Genomic DNA, 21,313 nt, shown 5'->3' with positions numbered 1-21,313 from the left:
AAGCAATTTAGAAAGAGGAGAGCGGAGGTTGGGGGCTGCATGTAATATGTACAGGCAGGTCTTGCAATTATATCCCTACTATTTAAAAAATGCTTTCTTCTTTGCTTCTTTTCCAAAGCAGGCAGCCTTCCTGTGGCCATCGATTTCCACTGCACAGATGGTCCCAAAGACAAATGGCACATTGGACAAGTGGGGAGTAGTCTACTCCTAGTCAAAAACCATCCTTGTAGCACCCAAGAGTCTTGATGTAAAATATTAAGAAATGCAGCAGCATAATAAAAGCAGACATGAGGGTCTATTATTACTGTTTTAACTCCCACTTTACACAAGCATGACTCCTAAGGCATGACTAGGTACACAAAGGGAGGGAGGTTGAACATATGGACACAACTGTGGAGATTCCTGTGAATGTAGCAGGTGGGGAAAAATGCTGCAGTGATCATAGAAATCTTTACCAAACACCTCCATGCCCAGCTTGGGCCACACTTTGGTATTCTCATAAGCTGCTGTGAGTATACACAGAGAGCTACTTATACATTGAGAAACTATGAATCAAAGTTTTCAGGGTTCATTGTCACCAACCAAGTATGATGAAAGAGAATGCATTGCACCAGACAACAGCAATTACACCTTGGATTGAAACCGAACTACCGGTATCTGTTTTGCTGAGGGCAAAATCAAACATCTTCCTACCTCCGTTTGCAACTCTGTTCTACAAGGGAAGGGGGGATGTCTCAATTTTTCCTTTCCTCCTCCTTTGTTCCTACAAGTACATAATGTTTTCAAGTGTCTCCCATAGTCTGAATTTGTCCCAAGCAGTTCCTCTTTCTCTTTCCATAGCGTACCTTGCAAAGTACAAACACATAATTGAGCTGGACAGCCTTAGGAATCAAAGATTACGCAGAAACACAGATACGATATTGTGCAATAAGAGAAAATTACTTACACCTTACACACTGTTCTCTGTCTGAAATACTCTCCATCGCTTTGAAGCAATGCCCAGGCAGGTTGCTCTCTCTCTCACTTCATGCCTTTTTGCAGAACTCCTTTCATGGAGTATCGCTGTTCCAATTCTTCCCCTCTTGGGCCCAATTTTAAAAGCTCAACATATTTTTTAAAGTTGAATATATAACAATCAGGCATGAGATGATGCTACACTGTTGAATTTCTGATATGCAGTTGCCTTCTCTTGCCATGTTAAATTTAAATGAAGTTCTGATCTTACAAAGAGTTTCTCATGCCAGAAGCTCAGCTTCAGTGGGACTATTTGCGCATGTAAAGATAAATAATGTACCACATGTCATTCCAAACCTTAGCAAAAGACTGTTGAAGCCTTTCAAGTGATTTCAGTGTAATTTGGATCAAGCTAAATGTTTGAAAGTGTTCCCTTGTCCAAAAATTTGCAACTGAAAATAACTGTTTTTCCTAGTTTATTTAAAACAATTGATAGAGCATTTTCTTACAAATGCTGTGGAGATGAGTGGTAGAAAATTCTTATCTCTATCTCATAATACTAGAATTTGTGGTCATCTAGTGATGCTTTTTGGCTGATATATCAGGACAGACAAAAATTAAACAAACAAGAGCTTCTTCACACAAACCATTAAACAACTTAGGAAATTCACTAACTCAAGTCATGGCAAAAAGAACTAGACAAATTAATGAAGGCTAAGTCTATTTCCCATAACCACTGAGTATAACCCCTATGCTATACTCATGGTCTGGGGGCCATATCTAGCACCCCAGAAGCTATTCTGTGGCTTCTGAAGATGCCCCCCTCCATTTTGTCAGTAGTGGTGATAGCTGCATTGCTTGGGTGCTCTGTGTGTGTTTTGGAGTTCTGCCCCCTAAAACTTGTTGCAGGTTTTTTCTTGGTAATGGGCATTATGCAGCACCCAATCCTTCATCTCAGGCACTTCCTGTAGCTTCACATCAATGCCTGTCAAAGAGATAACAATCTTTAATGATCGTTCTCAAGAGCAGCCGAAGTGCGAAGTCACAGATTGTATCTTTTTGTCAAGAGATCGTATCCCTTCATAAGGCATCAGCATGAAGCTATGGTTGTCAAAGGTATCCTTTGAAAATGAACCACCAAGCAGATTTCCTTCCATCTAACTGTTCAACCCCCATCACAGCACAGATTCTTGCTATGAATGCTTTTTGCCTCAGTTTGCTCCAATTATTCTTAATGTGCAAATTATGTCTAAATAGATACATAAATTGTTTTGTAATGTACTCTGTGTACATATTCATTGATAAATAATTGCTGCTGTCCTGACAGGTTCCTCGTTGCTTTTTTCTGAATTGTAGTTTGCTGACTTGGTGTAAGTTAATTGTTGTTACAATCAGCCAATATACACAAAGACAAATAATATTTTATCAGATGTAAGCCCCACTAGATTCAATGTGGCTTATGCCCAGGTTAAATTGGGTTAGGATATTAGCCGTAAGCCTCTGCCTACTGTGAATTAAAAGATTTTTTTTTAACCTGTAGACTCCTCTATACACTCCTCAGTTAAAATCCAAACTGCTTTGTCCAAGTGGGGACGACCAGCTGGATTTGACTGCTTGGGCTTGACCATCAATTCACCCCTTAAATCTTTGTATTAAAATATTTGTTTTCCAAGTGTCCTTGTCTCACTTTCAGCTCAATCCCAAATGCTTTGCTGTCCCCTGAAGTTTGGTTGGTTTATAACTTGTTCCCCCCCCCCCACCCAGTCCTGTATGTGCTGTGAATTAAAAAAAACAAATGGAACACATAATGTATTATTGTTCTTTTTCACATGGCAGGAATGCATTGGCACATAAAGGATTTAAAGCTGTCAAACACAACAGCATATTTACTACAAGCATTTCAAAGATTAATTGGCTTGAGAGGTATGTTTCAGCAGACACACACACACACACACACAACCATTTTCTAATCAAAATCCACATTTATGAAATAAAATGTTGCAACAAAAATGACTTATATGTGGTTAATTTGCATTACAATGACTGAAGGAGCCATTCATACAATTCAGGACACAATGAACTAAAAATCAGCAGGGAGCTAAACTGACCTTCACTAATGCCAGAACGAGGAAAGCAGGACGAGATGACACGTTTACTGTGAAATCAAGCTAGTGACACAAGCTGTAATCCTATTCCCATTTACCTGGAAGTAAGCCCCATTGAATTCACTTTTGATTGTACAGTTACTTCTGATTGTGGGTGGTTAGAATTACAGTCATAGATTAGCCACTTCAGTAACTTTTATTTAAGGTACCACAAAACTCTTTGGTCTTTTTGCTGCAGAAGACTAACAGGGTTACTTCTCTGGAAGGTCATTAACTTTGAAAGGGAACACGCAGAGAAGGCACCTGTTTTGTAAATATCTGTACATGGCTGAAATATGCATGGCTATTGCACACTACAACATAAAAAACACACACACTTATATTTCAGCAGCAGACGACGACAAAACGGAAGAAAGGGCTGTGCAAAATAAACCAATTGCAGTGGAGTGGAAAATACCAGTTGGAAGTATGAATGAACGTACTTTTAACTATCCTTACATGAAGGTACTTTTGACTGAGGTACTTCTGACTATGCTTACATGAAAATACCGGAGGTGCATGAGACAAAGGTAGACATGACTGGCAGGCACTGGAACCAGCAACAGATAAGAGGAGGAAAAGCAGAACAGAGAGTATAATAGGGTGAAACTAATTCGGAATGGCAAGCAAGCATCAGTGAAGCCTGATTTGGACAATGGGAAAGGGGAATGGTGGAGAACTGCAGCTGATGTCTCTGCTTATCCTCAAGTCATTGAATTCTACACACAATATGACCTTAATAGATTTTATCTATTTCAGTATCCACAGGATGACGGTGGGCTGTGCTGTTCAATTTATGTGATCTTCTTCTATCAGTAGCTCCACCATGTAGTCTACAAGCTGGGATTCGGCAGTGGGGAGGAGATAAAAAGATTGCAAAATATTGATTTCACAACTTAAAAATTATGTAGAGGGGGAAAAATATAGGCCAGAAAAAGGTCTTAGAAACTCCTTTTTCTTTCCACATTTGCCTCTCCTTTCATAATCTCTATAGACACCTTTGCACAATTTACTTGAAAAGTATTGTTCCACAGCGGTCTGGTGGCTACTGGAACTGGTAGGGTGGAAGGTAAGGAGACCAACAGTAGGTGGAGCCAGAGCCAATGACTGTCAGAGCCAAGTAATATCTAGTTTTGTCCACTTCCCCCACAAAGCTATATTCCATGAGGCACAAGAGTGAGTCTAAAAAGGAGGAAGCTGGCAGGCACTGGTTGTAAGAAGGCAAGAAGGTGTGGGTTGACAGAAGGCAGACGGAGGTTGCTGGTGCAGTGACCCATTTGCTGTAATGAACCAGTCTCTGTTGCTCCCCACCTCTTTTCTATCAGGGCTTTTGGAAAGCCTACTGCAGCAGAATGAGGCCATACAAGCATCAGTTTTGTAGAAAAACTTCTACTGCTTTGATCACTGCCTTAAAAGTGTTTGATTCCATAGCCAAATACATCTGTCCATCAGAATTTTATATTCACTCTCTAGCACGATGCAGCTCTCAAAAGCCATGAGAAACTTCACCTGCTTCCTTCTGCATTGGACATTCCCTTTCAAGGGATTTTTTTTTGTTGGCATCAAGCAATGTACTCTATGCAGGAGTAGAATACAGATCGAAGATTGGCAAGTAAAATGCTGAATATCGCTTTTGCTCACGACTAACCTGCAGTCTAGCTGTTTTACAGCAGTTTCATTGTATTACTTCAGTTTAGTGAGTTGACAACAGGGCTGTGCATCAGGAGAGGGTGATTCTATTTCTGATGCTGTGACTCACTGGATTTTGGTCACACACACACACAAGACTAATAATAGTAAGACATACCTTTCTGGAGTTTGCAGACATTTGCAGGTGAATCTTAGCATGGCTGATGGATTTTATGGATGAGTTACAATTATAACATTAATCAACAATAATGTAGCATGCTCATATTTATAATATTGGCTACACTTGGAACACTGCAAGATCCAGCAGGGCTGCACTTACAATAAAAAAGCCCAAGTTGTTACATTTACTTTATCTATACATTTTTTTTTCATCTACATGATATATATTTTTACTCAATGGTGCTAAGTTGCAGATATCTGCTAAAGGCATGGGCCCAGTAAAGGTTTTCTGCACTGTATATACCTGTTGCTCTCCTGACCCTCAATTCAATGGCTACTAGCATGTATTCATTACTGAGAAACCATCCTACAAGATCACAGATTTGGTGCATGCCGAGTAATATTATTATTTTGAGAGGCACCTCCGAGCCATAGGACACCAGCTCCTATGATGCTCTGCCCTCTAACAACAGATTCTTGCCACATTTCAGCAAGACAAGTGTTACCCCTTCCCTCCCTATCCCCATCCATGGTATAGTTCCCTAAATTGAGGGTGGAGCAGGTGCAACTGAGCAGTAGTTCCTGTCACAACAGCCAGAATTGGGAGTTTCCAGTTGACTGCTCAATCCAATCTCAGCCGGCATTGGTCAACGTGTGCCTTGCATACCAAAGGTTCCAGGTTCAGTCCCTGCTAGCATCTTCAGGAGAGAAACTCTAGTCTGGAATCCTGGAGAGCTGCTATATAAAATGATGATGATGATGATGATGATGATGATGATAATTCATTTATACCCCACCTATCTGGCTGGGTTTCCCCAGCCACTCTGGGCGGCTTCCAAAAAAATATATTAAAATACAACAGTCCATCAAACATTAAAAGCTTCCCTAAACAGGGCTGCCTTCAGATGTCTTCTAAAAGTCTGGTAGTTGTTTTTCTCTTTGACATCTGGTGGGAGGGCGTTCCACAGGGTGGGTGCCACTACCAAGAAGGCCCTCCCTGTAACTTGGCTTCTCGCAGTGAGGGAACTACCAGAAGGCCCTCGGCACTGGACCTCATCAATGTACCAAGCAGGGCTGAGGAATTGGATCCAGTCAGTGGGTTGGATCCTTAAATCTCTTCCTCTACTTCCAACAGGCCAACTTCATTATAACATCAGGTGGGAAGTTCTAAGTATCTTGCTACAATGGCTGATTACCTCATTGGTGGTTACAATAATCCCCTTAGAAGTACAGGTATGGTAGGGATTGAAATCAAACTTGCAAATGGACCAAGCACTCAAAGGAGACCCCCCTAGTGCAACCAATCCAAGTGGGGCTGTCAGTGAGCCCTGCATGTAGAGGAACCATCAAGAACTCACTTCCAAGCTCCTGGTTGTTTCTTTAGTGCACCACACTTGATGTAGGGGAGGTGGGCACGGTTTGGGGAAAATGCTGCCTTCTTCCCTATGGACCCTCTTGGATGCCAAGATTGGCAGAGGGAGGTCTCTTGCTTGTTCGACCCCCCTCCTGCTACTGCAGGAGAGGGCATTATTTGTGGTAGCCCCTAAGATGTGGAATTCCCTCCCCACAGAGGTACATATGGCATTTTCATTATAGAACTTTCAGCAAATGCTCCTTACACTTTTGATACCTGAGATGTGTATATTTTTAGGACCCACCTTATTTCTGTGATCATTACATACATTGCTTTAGACTGTTTTTAACACCATATATTAATTCCTGTAACCTGCTGGTGAAGGGTGGGTAAATAACAGCCACCACAACTACCACCACCACCACACCAGTGGCTAGGTAGCACTGTACATTCTTGGCAGCCAATTCTTCAGCAAATCCTTACCTTCACAGGATTTGCCTTGTAACTTAGCAGACAGAACTTTAGCCAAGTCAGTTGCTGTAAAGTACTAGTTGTAAGCAACACACATTCAAAACACAGTACAAAATGAGACAGAATTGACAGTCACAGCTAACACGGTAACAGCAACAGCAACAGCAGCAACAGCAGCGAGAAGAGGCATTTTCTTCCACCCGTGTCAAAATCATGACAGTATGAGAGGAAGATATGATTAAAGACTTGCCACTCAAGAGGGATGAAGTGAGATTGTGCACAACTTCAGAAAGAAGTGAGAGGTGGCATAGAGGTAGAAAGGTGCCACTGGAGAGGCCATAATAAGAACTGGCTGGAGTGACATGCAGCCAAGCCTTTCTAGAGAGACCTGGGGCTGCTTCTGACAAAGACCTAAGGGGATCTCTCTCTGTCTCCCTGTCTCCCTCTCTCTCTCTTGAGCTGTGTTCAAGGTGCAACACATAAGGCTTCGGTTAAGAAGAATATGAAAAAGGGTGAATGTTAATAGAAGGATGCAGATGGAGAGGGAGAAAGAGTATATATGGGCCACACAGAGAACTGACTAGCTGGTTATAAATTTTAAAATTGCAAAATAACTGACTAGCTGGTTATAAATTTTAAAATTGCAAAAACAGACCTTCTATCATTTAGAAAAGTGAAGTCTAAGAGCTGCCAAGAGTTACCGAGTCTCACTCTTGCAACAATAGGTTTTGTGGCTGTTGTTTTGTTTGCAAGAACTCATCATACATGAGTTTGTTCTTGGTATGAGCTTTCGTGTGCATGCACACTTCTTCAGATACCTTCAGGTATCTGATACCTTCATGTATCTGATACCTTCAGGTATCTGAAGAAGTGTGCATGCACACAAAAGCTCATACCAAGAACAAACTCAGTTGGTCTCTAAGGTGCTACTGGAAAGAATTTTCTATTTTGTTTCGACTATGGCAGACCAACACGGCTACCCACCTGTAACTACCCATCATACAGAATGAGATGTTAGAATTATGGACTACGGCTACATCTATACCAGCACTATGATACTATTTTAATAGTCGTGGCTCCCCTGAAGCATCATGGGAGCTGTAGTTTGTTAAAGGTGAACTGTAGTTTGTTAGAGGCCCCCTATTCCATTCACAGAGCTACAATTGCCAGAGTGGTTTAACAACCAATCCCTCTTTCCAGTGAACTCAGGGCGCCTGCCTGCCCTGGGCACTGAAGTCGCCATTACGCCGCTGGTCATAAGTATTTGGGTGCCTTTATCACAGCAAAATTGCTCTAGTTAATGTCTTTTAAAAATTGTGGCCAACAGGAGACTCTACACCCTGGTCACATGATAATCCTTCTGGACAACCCATTCCATTCTGAATTAAGGACATTAAAATAGGAATCAATAAAACATTTTGACAATATTTCATCTCATCCCTTGAACATTTTGTCCACTGTCTCAGCCTATGCATGCCTTCAATTTGCTTATTTTAAAGTACTTATATTCCACTGTTTCTGAACAAACAAATAATTCAAAAATCTTTGGTGCATTTACATTTACATAGGTGGAGCCTTTTCTGACTTCAGTCCATGTTCATTTCTGTCCACTTTCCCCTCGCTCCTTTTACATCCCTTCATATTATTCTTTCCCCCTTTGCTAATATCCATGACTCTTCCAATTTTAGCATCATCTATGAATGTCATTAACAAGTATGACTCCTCCATGAAGATTATTAATGAAGACATTAAATAAGGTTTGTGGGAAGGACCCAAATGTTCTTTCACTAATCTGTGCCATGTCTAGCTAGACACCTGCTACCAACTCAGACCATTTCCAATTTTTCATTATTTTTTCAAACACAATCCCCTTGCCATTTTTTCGGTTATTGCTGCTTAGCACTTATAAAGCATTTTCTGAGGACTGCATTAAAAGATAAGACAGTCCCTGCTTACAGACTCAGAATCTAATAAACATGATACAGAAGGAAAAGGGAATGAGGAGGGGAGAGGAAAGCAAGCACTGGAGCACTTGATGTGACAACGTTTCTATGCAAATGAAAAAAACCAGAAGTTTTCTCCCTCATATTACTAACAAAAGTGCCTCTTTGATCAGAAGTACTGAAGATGTGGCTAGAAATCCCTGCATTTATAATAACTGGGGAAAAAGAAATACATTAAAGTAAAATTAATCCCAGAACAGTGCTGGTGCTACAGAGATATTGAAGTGGTTAAGAGAACTGAATATTAAAAAAATAAATGCTTTATTTATATGTCTGATTTTTATTCGTGCTTTAACAGGTTATAGTTTGGTGTAACAGTAGGGAATTGGTACATGTTAGACTATTTAGAAACAATAATAAAATATGTATACAACTAATAATAATGATATACTGGGGGAAATGAGGCTTTTAGTTTGGCTCCCTTATGTCCTGCACCCACTGGACTGAAAAAGATTGCTCAGGAACCAGCACCAACATTTCCATGCCAGCTCCTGTGTAGACCTGAAAATAATATTTCAGGTTTGCCGATGCCACCGGTATCAAATTATTAGGTGTCTGAATTTGTCAAGGCCTGAATGCCTATTTCAGAATGAGGATGCGCAAGCTCTAAGAAATGTGTCTGGAAGCTTGCCCAACATGTCTAAAAGTCCCCCCCAGACACATTTATTACCTTTCCAATATTACCTTTTCTCACATCTTTAGGCATGGACTCCCAAGACTGCACTTCTGTGTTTAAAATAACGTGAAAAGCAACCCCGAGGAAGCAAACCCTACCACAAATCTTTATGTATTGTCAGAAAGAGCGGTGATGAATGGCTGAAAGTGTCTCACAAAACCTTACGTGGAAATTGCTTTTGTGTATCTGAAACACTGCGGGAGGCAGTGAAAGATAGGCGTGCCTGGCGTGCTCTGGTCCAAGGGGTCATGAAGAGTCGGACACGACTGAACGACTGAGCAACAACAACATCTGAAACAGGTAAGCAATCCCACAGAAGCTCCACAAATTGTTCTTAGCGCAATGTAGCAATTCTCTAACTACGGAAACCTGTTCCAAACACAAACACTTTCTAGCATCACTGGAAGGAAATCTAACCCAGAGCATGGATACGCAGGTGAATAGGTAAGTCTATGCAGATAGCATTTGGTTTTCAGCTCTCAATAGGTCACATTTAGTAAATACTGCTTTATTCCTAAAACTCCTCCCAACTCTTCTTACCCCTAAGGAATGTGAGACCCGCATGTTAAAAACTGGAGTAAAAGGGTGTGGTGGGAGAGGGAGTTTCAGGTTAAAAGTGACTAGCAGGCAAAGGTTTCAACACTCCCTCTGTTCCTGACCTTTTCAGGTGCAAAGCATCCCCTCTCTATCCTAGAAAACCCACCCAATTGCTGAGGTCACAGAGGCGCCAACCTGAGCAGAAGATTGGGAGGGCGATGACACGCACATGACATGCGTGTAACACAGGGAGGAGCCAGGGGTGGTGCCAAACGCGGCAGCAGCAGCACGGCTTCTATAGCTGATGGCTCCTCCTCTCTAGTGGTTCCTCTTCCTACCACTATCACTGGCTGGGGGCTGCTTCCCCCCCCCTCCTTCACCTCCACGGCAGGAGAAGGAGTCACAAGCCACTGAAGCCATGCAGTGCTGCTCTTGGCTCTGCAACTGATCGGTCTCAACGTTGGGGTTGTCCTGTCCCCCCCCCCCCAGAAATATTTTATTGGGGGGACTGAAGAGACCTGGGCCCCTTAAAGTTGATGCCTACGTAAGGTCAACATGGGAGGTCCCACCTGCTCTGTGGCTCACTCTTTTAGGAGGTGAGAATGAGAGAAAGATACCTTTTGGTAGTCTGCATTTACCACTCGAATCCAAACCTCCCAGACTAATTGCACAGAGAAGAACATATACCGTATTTTCCCAGCTATTGAGGCATCTGATCTAAAAGCCTGCATTTAAAAATGGGCTTAAAGATATATTTGCAAATGTCTGTGTGTTTCATTATCACTTAAACCAGGCTACACTATAAGACGCCCCCATGTATAAGACACCCTCTATTTTGGGGGACTCAGATTTAAGAAAATGGGGGGAGATGGCCCTGTGTATAAGACACCCCCTATTTTTTTACATTATTTTTTAGGGGGGAAACCTAGACTTATACAAGGAAAACTGTGGTACTTTGAATTTTGCACTTCTCCGAGCTTTGCGATACTGTTCTCAGCTCAAAAACATAACAAAAATACATAAAATTATGTGTTTTAGGATAAAAATATTTAGAAATGGCATATATTGAGCCAAAATTATCTATTTAAATATATATTTTGTGGTACATAGTGCATTGTATCAAATACTCAAACTCTCTACAACGATATAACCAAAGTAAAAACAAACAAGCCCATGTATGTGCCATAGTGAGACTGGTGATATTTTAATTGCCCACCCCAAATAATGAACTTCTCAGGCTAAAGTGAAAAACAGGAATGAAGAAAAAGCACGTGGCAGGAGCTGGGGCTTACTAAGGGCTTCTCTTTTTTTTTTTTTTTGCAGGGGTGGGGTGAGGCAAACTTTGTACAAGGCCAGAGCCACAAGCCTCTGTACTCACTTGTACTCTCTTGGGAGTACAGATGGAAGGATCTGTTAATTTCACTTAGCTTGGTTTCTCATTTCCCCAATAACAAATTCAGTTCACTTTTGCAGCAATTTGTGATTCTTTTCTTTTTATAAAAACCCTTATGAAAATTCTTCAGCATTTTAGTGTAAATTTGCTCCTCACAAACATATTTTGTATGCAGCGCTGATCATAGAATCACAGAATCATAGAATCATAGAGTTGGAAGAGACCACAAGGGCCATCCAGTCCAACCCCCTGCCAAGCAGGAAACACCATCAAAGCATTCCTGACAGATGGCTGTCAAGCCTCTGCTTAAAGACCTCCAAAGAAGGAGACTCCACCACACTCCTTGGTAGCAAATTCCACTGCCGAACAGCTCTCACTGTCAGGAAGTTCTTCCTAATGTTTAGGTGGAATCTTCTTTCTTGTAGTTTGAATCCATTGCTCCGTGTCTACTTCTCTGGAGCAGCAGAAAACAACCTTTCACCCTCCTCTATATGACATACTTTTATATATTTGAACATGGCTCAATGTACACAGTTCTGCAAGCAATTTATTGTAATATAATGCATCTTTGTTACGTTATTTTCACCAATGTGTCCATTTTTTAAATGCGCACTGTCTCCTAATGCAAACCATGTTTGGCTGGAGAACTGAATACCAAAATTTGGGCCAGGAGTAAATTTTAAAGGATGGATATATTCCAGTTCTCATATTGCTTTTGAAGGCGTGGATTTGTTAAGTTCAGCTTATCAAATGCAAACTGAATCTTATTTTTCTGCCATCCCAACTCAGTGGGACTCAGTTGCAGTTCAGGAAACACGCATAGGAATGAACAGAACACTGTCTGAGCCATTGTGTTAGATGGCCTACTCTCTAGTGTCCTAGAGTGTGGTGTGAAGCAGGAGTCACCCTAATGCTTCAGCAGAAAGGCAGGATAAAAATATAAAACAAGGAAAACATACAGGTGAAACTCGAAAAATTAGAACATCGTGGAAAAGTTCATTTATGTAAGCAATTGTTTTCATTAGCTACTGGAGTTTAATATATGAGATACTCATGACATGCAAAGCGAGATATGTCAAGCCTTTATTTGTTATAATTGTGATGATTTTGGCATTCAGATGATGAAAACCCCAAAGTTGAGATTGTTAATTTGGGTTCTCATCAGCTGTACGCCAGAATCATCACAATTATAACAAATAAAGGCTTGACATATCTCGCTTTGCATGCCATGAGTCTATCTCATATATTAGTTTCACCTTTTAAGTTGAATTACTGAAAGAAATGAACTTTTCCACGATATTCTAATTTTTCGAGTCTCACCTGTAAATACATAAAGATTTCATCCATTGACCAAAGCAACGAAAGGAGGTTCCTTATACAGTGTGATGTGCAAACCCTCACTTTGCCCTTCATCAGGCAAAGGAACCCTGTCCTTTTTTTTGATGACCCTGCACAGAAATAGTTATTAATAATTACTAATTCATTACCAGCCACTGTGTGATGCCTAGTTGGGCAAACACTGCTGGCATTATTTGATCGGAGTTGATAAACACAGTGGAATACCAGCCGTGCTGCAGCCTTGGCTCTGCATTACCCTCAGGAGGGAGGTGATATTTTAAAGCAGCAAGAAGAACACAATTCCTGCTTCTATTCTATTGTGCTCTCGCACTTTCCCTCCCTAGTTAACTATTCTACTAAAATGCGTCTGTTTCTCTGGCCTGAAACCTGACATGTTGGGGAGGGGGGACCGTAAAACTACCGGTATACTGTGTGTGTATACAGAGCAACTGCATCCCGGTTCACACCGTCGCCTAGCAGACTCTGATGGTTCAGCTCCCGGTGGAGCCTGACTCATATTTATATATCATGCACACAGAGCTGCAGAGGAGGAAGCAGGGACAAAAGTAGAAGCAAGACGAACATTGGGGGGGGGGGAGAATGCCCATTATCTCACTTCCCTCCATGTAGCATAGGTCTTAAGAGTATTTTTAGATTACAAGGGGAGTCATGCAGGAGGCAGTAAATGCCGTGCTCCTTGTTCCTAACTTGCGGAGCAATGGCACTGTTTTAGGATTGCTTTACACCAGGTTGCTTCATTGCATAGATATCACTCCCAAGTTGGGAAAAGGAGGCACACCATGCACACATCACCGTATGATTGGTTACATCAAGAATCACAAGCCCTTGTCAGCTCGAGAGCTGCGTTCCCTTCTGGGTAACTTTCCAGAGGCAGGCAGCAAAAGCAGGCAGAGCAATGAATGCAGATTTTGCGTTTGCACAGTAGACATGCCCCTCTCTGTTCCTCATCCAGGGAAGCAAGAGGCATATCAGAGTTCAAGGAAACCTTCCAGGCTGTCAAGAACACTCAAAGACAGTGTGAAGCAGGGCCAGTGAGGGATGTGGCTTCGGCAGAGTCCTAAGGCCCAGACAAGGAGACTTGGATGGCCATGTTTGGCCCTGGGCCTGAGGTTCCCAACCCCGGGTTAAATGTTGGAACATGTATTCATTCATCTGTGTTCTTATGCTTCAGCAAACCCAGACATAGCTAAGGCTCCATCTGCACCGTACATTTAAATCAGCAGCAAACTGCTTTAAACAGTGATGGCTTCACCCAAAGAATATTTTGAACTATAGTTTGTTAATGAGGGTGCAGAGTGTTTTTAGGAGACGCCTATTCCCCTCACACTGCTGCAATTCCCAGTGTGTGGTTTAACAATTCTTTTTCCTGGGGGGGGGGGACACAGAGAACTGCAGAACAAGAAAGGAGATTCTGACTAAACGTTAGGAAGAATTTTCTGATGGTAAGAGCTGTTCTGCAGTGTAACTAACTTCCTTGAAAGGTCAAAACAAAATAATAAATAATAAAAATTCATTCCAGTAGCACCTTAGAGACCAACTAAGTTTGTTCTTGGTATGAGCTTTCATGTGCATGCACACTTCTTCAGATACATGCACACAAAAGCTCATACCAAGAACAAACTTAGTTGGTCTCTAAGGTGCTACTGGAAGGAATTTTTTTATTTTTTATTTTGTTTTGACTATGGCAGACCAACACGGCTACCTACCTGTTCCTTGAAAGGTGGTGGACTCTTCTTCACTAGAGGTTTTTTAACATAAGATGGATGGTTATCTGTCAGGGGTTCTTTAGCTATGATTCCTACATTGCAGGGGGTTGGACTAGATGACCCTTGGGGTCCCTTCCAACTCTACAATTTTGTGATTCAAAGTATCCAGGGAAGAAAGGTCACTTAATAATCTACTGAGCAAAGCTTCCTAAATCAAAGCACATTTATAACAGGGAATCAAACCAATAAAATGTCTGTAGCTTCTCCAAATGCTACCAGCACAGTCCAAGAAAACAGGGTATGGGCTGGAAATTCTCTGTTCTTTGCTTAAGGCTCTAATTTGCTGCTGCAAAGCCATTATCCATACACATTATCCACACACATACCAAATGCTTGTAAATTAGATTTCCAGTGAGAATGTTTACATTTGGCATCTGACTACGCCTGGGGCTTTGCTACAGGCTCCTCCATAGGCTCCTGATGTTACCTGGACTAGCTGAAGGAATATAAATCATATTATTCCTGTGCTTTAAAAAAGCTCTTTTCAAAAAGTACTGGAGTACTGAAAGCAGCTTAATACAGAGACCAAGATTTCAAAGCAGGCCTGTGACATGGGGCCTTAGTAGCAAAACATTAGGGATTGGGGGAGAAAGGGGAGTGTAGGGGACATTGCCAAGTTAAAAATTCCACACCTAACATCTTAGCTTCAAGGAAAATGGAAAAATAATCACACATTTCCCACATGACCAATAAACACTAGCGCCCCAAGGAGCAACCTTCTGGTGAAATCCCAAAACTACTTCCAGAAATGGTCCCTAGGGTTGTCTGAGCATCACACTTATGCAAGATACAATCCGTGGTCCTTGTTGCTTTGCCACCTATATTAGGAACACAGAAATCTGCCGCTGCTCCACTTAGCTCAATACTGTCTATGATGATTAGCAGTGGTTCTCTGTGGGGTTTTTAGTCTTTTCTAGCCTTAACTGGAGATGCCAGGGATTTAAATGGAGACCTTCTGCTTGCAAAGCATGTCATCTGAGCCACACCCACCAAAACCCCACACACATGATGCACTGTATGCTTTCCTCATCTCTGCTTCTCTTGGATAGGCTGCTACAAACAAAGGAAGCTGCCTTATACTGAATCAGAAGATTGGCCCATCTAGCTCCATGTTGTCTATATTGATTGGCAGTGTCTCTCTAGGATTTCAGGTGGGATCTCTCACAACTGCATCTGAAGATGTTAGAAGCTGAACCCAATACCTTTTGCATGCAAGGCAAAGGCTCTGCCCCATAGTCACGGGTCTGGGGCTTAGCATAGCCATGGCAAGCATTGCAATGGTGTGAGAAAGTTGTGGAAGAGTAGAGGGAGCAGCAACAAAAGCAGCCCTCTGTGTCCCAACTCTCCTTAATGATGCCCTAGCCGTTGGGTCTAATAACGAGTCCCTTACAAAGAAGTTATCGATAAATGTAGGACAAGCCCAGGTGGAGCACAGTAAGCCTAACTTCCTTCTCTACAGCAGGCAGATCTCCCAAAGACTCCAGTTTCATAAAAGGAAGAGCAGGACAGGTTTGAAGCATCCATAATCGAAGCTGTTTACTCCTGTCTCTCAAATTCCCCCTATCGCTGACACAACCATTTGACGAAACCCCCCACTCTCTAATACAGGGGTCAGCAAACTTTTTCAGCAGGGGGCCGGTCCACTGTCCCTCAGACCTTGTGGGGGGCCGGACTATATTTTGGAAAGAAAAAAATGAACGAATTCCTATGCCCCACAAATAACCCAGAGATGCATTTTAAATAAAAGCACACATTCTACTCATGTAAAAACACACTGATTCCTGGACCGTCCGTGGGCCCGATTTAGAAGGCGATTGGGACACATCTGGCCACCGGGCCTTAGTTTGGGGACCCCTGCTCTAAGAGGACCACAAATATAAGAGACTTTTTTCTCTAAAAATGGTGTTCAGCACTTAGACCATGACCCACAACAGGATAATGTCCTAACCTGAAGTGGGTCAACCATTGGCACCACAACCTTTCCAAAATGAAGCATTCTGAATAAACAGCCGACCTGTTTATTCAGCATTCATCCTGATTTGTTTGCACAAAGCTTGTGCCATGGTTAGACTATGTCTGGGCTTTATTGAGCATTTATTCCAATCTGTTTACGGGGTGGTCGTGTGACAATGATAATTCATTCTGATTTGCTTGTGTGGGGTTCACACATTCTCTGATTAATTCTTCACTCATTCCACACCTTTCAATGCATTTCACCATCACTTTCCTAACAGCAAAATGTTATTTGACAGGGGAATCCTGCCCATATCATCTACCAGATTCCCCCTTACCCATCTGCCTGATGATGCTTCCAACAAACCCCAAAATGCTGGTAAGATGGAACTTCCTTTTGCAGAAGCTAAGCATTTCTAAGTATTTGCTAAGTATTTCTTAGTAAGGCGTGTTCTAAAGTCCCTTTAATCCCACTTTAGTGTTTTAGCTCAGAATTTCTGTTGTGAATGTTGCCTTTTCTCTTAAGAGGATTTTGCTGTCCGTGCACAGCTCATGAATTCCCTAGACAGCAGTTCAGGAGGGTGGGAGAGATCAGCAGGGACTGAATGCAGGTGCCATGTGGCTAGTAAGTTCTGAATGTGCTGGATGAGTATGTGTGCTCTCAACCCCAACCCCCCCCCCTAAGAAAACAGTGTGTGTGAGAGAGAGATTGAAAGAAGAAAGGCAGATAGACTTACTAGGCACACGGTTGATGGCTTTGAGGGGCCTCAGGACACGCACAGTGCGGATTGCAGACAGGTTGATATTCTGGAGATCCAGAGAATATTCCACCATCCTGCAAAACAAGGATAGAGGAAAGATAATGGAAAGTGAGAGACATGCTTGAAACTGGCAGGGGAGACGAGCAAGGCAGGAGCCGAAGCTGTTCACACAGGCAGGATGGCACAAAATCCCTTCAGTGTGTCATTTCTTCCTCATCAGACTATCCTGAGACTTTGCTGGTAGAGAAGTATTAGAAATGAAGCGCTGCTCCACGCATGCTAATCACATGTGAGTGTGCCTCCTGCCCGCTCGCCAAGGCTGGAGATACCAAGCAAATGACTGACATTCAGGGGGCATATCTCACACTGCATGTCAATGAAGGGGTGTTGGTGACAGTATTGAGACAATGATCAGAGCATGGATCCCCTCTGGGAGACCCTTAGAGTTGAGCATGAGCACCTGGTGCTTCACGGAAGCAGGCGCCAAAATCCCACGGTGGAAAATCGAGCTGCCATAATCCATGCCCTTTGGAATAGAGATGAGCTGAAAGAGCAGCTCTGATAAGCTGTCAGGAACTCCTAGCCCAGAGACTCTGCTGAGCCTTCTTCCTGGCATTTACCTGCTTTGTTTGTTGCAAGGGATAAGGGGCTTTGCTGTAGCAAAATAACCAGTGGTTATAGAACACTGCACCCCTCCCCCATTGCCCTGGAGGCGGGAGAGAAAAGATCAGCAAAGGGGCCACCAAGCAAAAAAAACATTGGAAGTGAGCTCCTGAACCACAGAGGCTTGATGGGGGTGGGGGTGGGAGGGAGAAAGGTTAGCCTGACACTGAGCACAGTGGCATCAAACAGACTTCCTGACCCAGATGGTGGCACTTGTGTATGCAATACATATTTTCTAGGAGTTTCCTTGGATGTAAGAAAGCAGGTACTGCTGTTTAGAGATGAGAAACTGGTGGTGGGAGAGATGACGATGACAAAATCTGACTCCCAAAGACCTCCCTCCTTGCATCCGGTCCTCTGAACCCACAGGCCTCTCCCTTTCTGTATCATGCAACTGCCTTTCAAAAGCCTTTGGAAACTTCAGTTCATAATGCAGAAGGTTTCTCTGGAAAGAGACACTCATATCACTTCCACTCCCCAGCGCTATTCCAGCTTCACTGGTGGTTACCAATTTGTTTCCAAGCCAAATTCAAAGTGCTGGTTGTAACCCTTATGCAGAGGCGGAGCTAGCTGCTTTGGCACCCAGAGTGGCGCACATGCTATGCACCTGGGGGTGGAGCTAGACGCCTGCAGGGGTGAGGTTAGTGTCCCAGGGGGGTGCTGCCCATGGCAAGCGTCCCAGGGGTGGGGCGGCAATGTCACCCTCCTTCAAGGATGACACACGGGGCGGACCGCACCCACCAATCCCCCTTCCTCCACCAGTGCCCTTAAGACCTTCAGAAATCTGGGACTAGGACATCTGAAAGACCTTCCTGATTTTTTGGGGTGTGTGTGTGTGTCTGGTTTTGTTTTCATGTTGGTTGTGTTTTATATATCATTGTTTTAAACTGCTTTGTTACAATAGTTTTATTAATGAAATGTCATGAGCTGCCTTGGTGGGCTGGTCTGATAGCATGGCTGGGTAGAAAGGTCAACTAATTAAGCAAGTAAATACACAGAGCTGTCCCAAGCATGGTGTAAAAGTGATGCTGAGTGTGTTTAACTCCCTGTTCCCAACTTCCCAAGTCTATGTTTCATTGAACTGGCTTTATGTATAAATAAAATTACATTACTAGTCCAATCAGCATTAGCAAGCCAGGGACCCATGGCCTAGGTTTTGGAGATGTAACTTGCACAAACCTCATTTTATAGAATCATAGAAATGGAAGGGACCCAAAGCATCATCTTGTCCTACCCCTTGCAAAGCAGGAATCACAGCTAAAGAACCCCTGGCAAATGGCCACCGAGTCTCTTTTTAAAAACCTCCAATGAAAGAGAGTCCAGCGTTTAATGGAAAGAGAGCTGTATTTGAATAGGTAATTTTTTTATTGTGCACATGGCATTATGCCTCACATCAACAGCAACTGAGATGCTGGAAAATTATTTTTAAAACAATTCCCTTCTTGCTGTGAACAGCAGCAGGAGTTTTGACCATGTCCTGTTTTCCATATGAACCTGCCTTAACCTTGACTGACCCTGAGTGGCACTGAGAGGGAGGAACACAGCCGAGACTGAAAGACCAGCAGCGTAAAGCTGCATTGATGCCTAAACCATCTCCACCCAGACAGGGTCCAACACTGAGCCTGAACTAAAGCCTATCAGCCAAGAGCGCTGTGAATCAGAACTTTCAATTCAGGACCCCCAAGAGAGCACTCCTGAGTCAGATTCCCATGAGGAACCTTTCCTCTTTACAATAGGAGCCTCATCCTCCCCACCCCCATGCCTGTTTGGCAACAAGGGAAAGCAACACCCAAGGTGGGAGATGTATGGTAAGTAACTGAGTGGCAAGCTCTGGGCCGGAAGAATGTTCCTTTAATGTTCTGCTGGTCAGGAAGGGAGCAGAGCCTTGGAGGGGTGATCTAGCCCAGGGAAGATAAAGGATCTCAGTTGAGGTCCAGAGCTCATACAAAGCAAGATGTTCACTTGCAGCTATCCAAGGTCCTGAAATTCCAGCCTGCCACTACAATCTCCCTAACTATGTGAATTGACAATTGACCAGGTGAGCTGCCGTCAGACAACTTTCATGTGCCCTGTGGGCTCATTGTCAGAACAGGAAAGGAGAAGATCTGAACTATTTAGTTCTGTTCTCTGTTTTAGATCATGCACAGAACTGAACAGCTAATGAACGAAAGGAGAGGTGGAGCATCTGTTGCTGTTCCCTCTTGGGGGGGGGGGTGGCTGATGGAGCACTTCTCTTGCATCTTAGCTTCCTAATAGTGCTGACTCTTCAGCCCTTGCTCAAATGGATCTATGCCCCCTGCTAAAAATTGGCTTACCAGAACAACTGCCAGAATAATACACTCACATGACATTTCAGCCCACTGTAAAATAATGATGTCATCCTTGTTCATAGCCCACCCCTACCTTCTGTGATGGTTCTTTCCTGCTCACTCATTCCATACATATCCAAATTCCAACTTTTTTCTTTGCTAAGGGCATACATGGCACCCTGAACTGTTTGGGGGAGATAAACTACAGTGGGTTCTTTCCACCCTGCTGCCTTTCATCTTTGAGAAGGCACATTTGCCCTATTCCTAGTGGGCTGGACTGACTGGCATTGGGAGCCTAAACCATCTCCACCTAGCATCAATCAAAGCTGAGCAAGTCCTGTGCTCTGAATGAACCTTGCACATAGGATGATTTATTCTTACTTCAACCAATTTGGCTCCAATAACATTCTAGGAAGAACTGGTATGCCAGAAGGCAAATAACGGAGGTACATGAGGGGAATAGAAACTGAATGCATGTAGGCAGTAGTGTCTGGATCTGCCTCTCAGGGCTTATTAAAAGTTGATTTTCTCACCATCAGGCTATTCCCAAGGAAGGCTAAGCAGACTTCTCTCAGCTGACTATGCTAGAGGAAATAAGTGCAGGAAGGAGATGTGAGCTGGGATGAGGGATTCAAGAGGAGACCTCGGATGGTCACCTTGAAACCTTCAAGGAAAACTAATTGAAACACCAGAAGCACGGGGGTATAAGGCCTGAAGAATGAGACATTTCCCACAGAGCCTTCATAAGTCACCATTAACTTTTTAAAAAAGTCTTAAGTTGATTATGTGTTTTCATTTATTGCTAGCCTCCTTTAAAGGTGGGGTTTAAATATATTAGGTAGGGGGAGTGGGGAGGATAGAGAATCAAGCTGGAGGAACCCAAGTCAGAGAGAGGGGTTGGGTTTGGAGCTAAGGTGGTGGCCAAGAACAGAGCTTTCTGGTATTGCATAAGGAAAGGGTATAGCAGGAGCTGAGGTGTCTTATGTGGAAAGAGAAACATGTGGTTACACAGGTCTAATCCTGAGTGGAACAGAGGCTCATGAAGCCTTACTAGCCTATGGTCTCATTCCATCTTAGTCCCAGGTACTTATAGAGTATTTTTGGACATGTAACTTAAGTGCTCCTTGTATGCTATTTATGAGCATGTCTGGTGCTTGTTAA

At 43.0% G+C, this 21,313-nt stretch overlaps 1 protein-coding gene across 4 annotated transcripts in view; it reads right to left on the bottom strand.

Moving 5' to 3' along the window:
- The window catches only part of CACNA1I (calcium voltage-gated channel subunit alpha1 I), a 262,441-nt gene that overhangs the window by 96,259 nt on the left and 144,869 nt on the right, over positions 1-21,313 (bottom strand). For all 4 annotated transcript variants that reach the window (XM_033162213.1, XM_033162215.1, XM_033162214.1 and 1 more), the window contains exon 4: positions 17,157-17,254. In XM_033162213.1, the coding sequence (XP_033018104.1) occupies positions 17,157-17,254 (98 nt within the window). The remainder of the gene's footprint in view (positions 1-17,156; positions 17,255-21,313) is intronic.

This window comes from Lacerta agilis, chromosome 10 (assembly GCF_009819535.1).
Source record: "Lacerta agilis isolate rLacAgi1 chromosome 10, rLacAgi1.pri, whole genome shotgun sequence".
In the NCBI taxonomy this organism is placed as follows: Eukaryota; Metazoa; Chordata; class Lepidosauria; order Squamata; family Lacertidae; genus Lacerta; species Lacerta agilis.
This window is presented reverse-complemented; position numbering and strand designations above follow the sequence as displayed.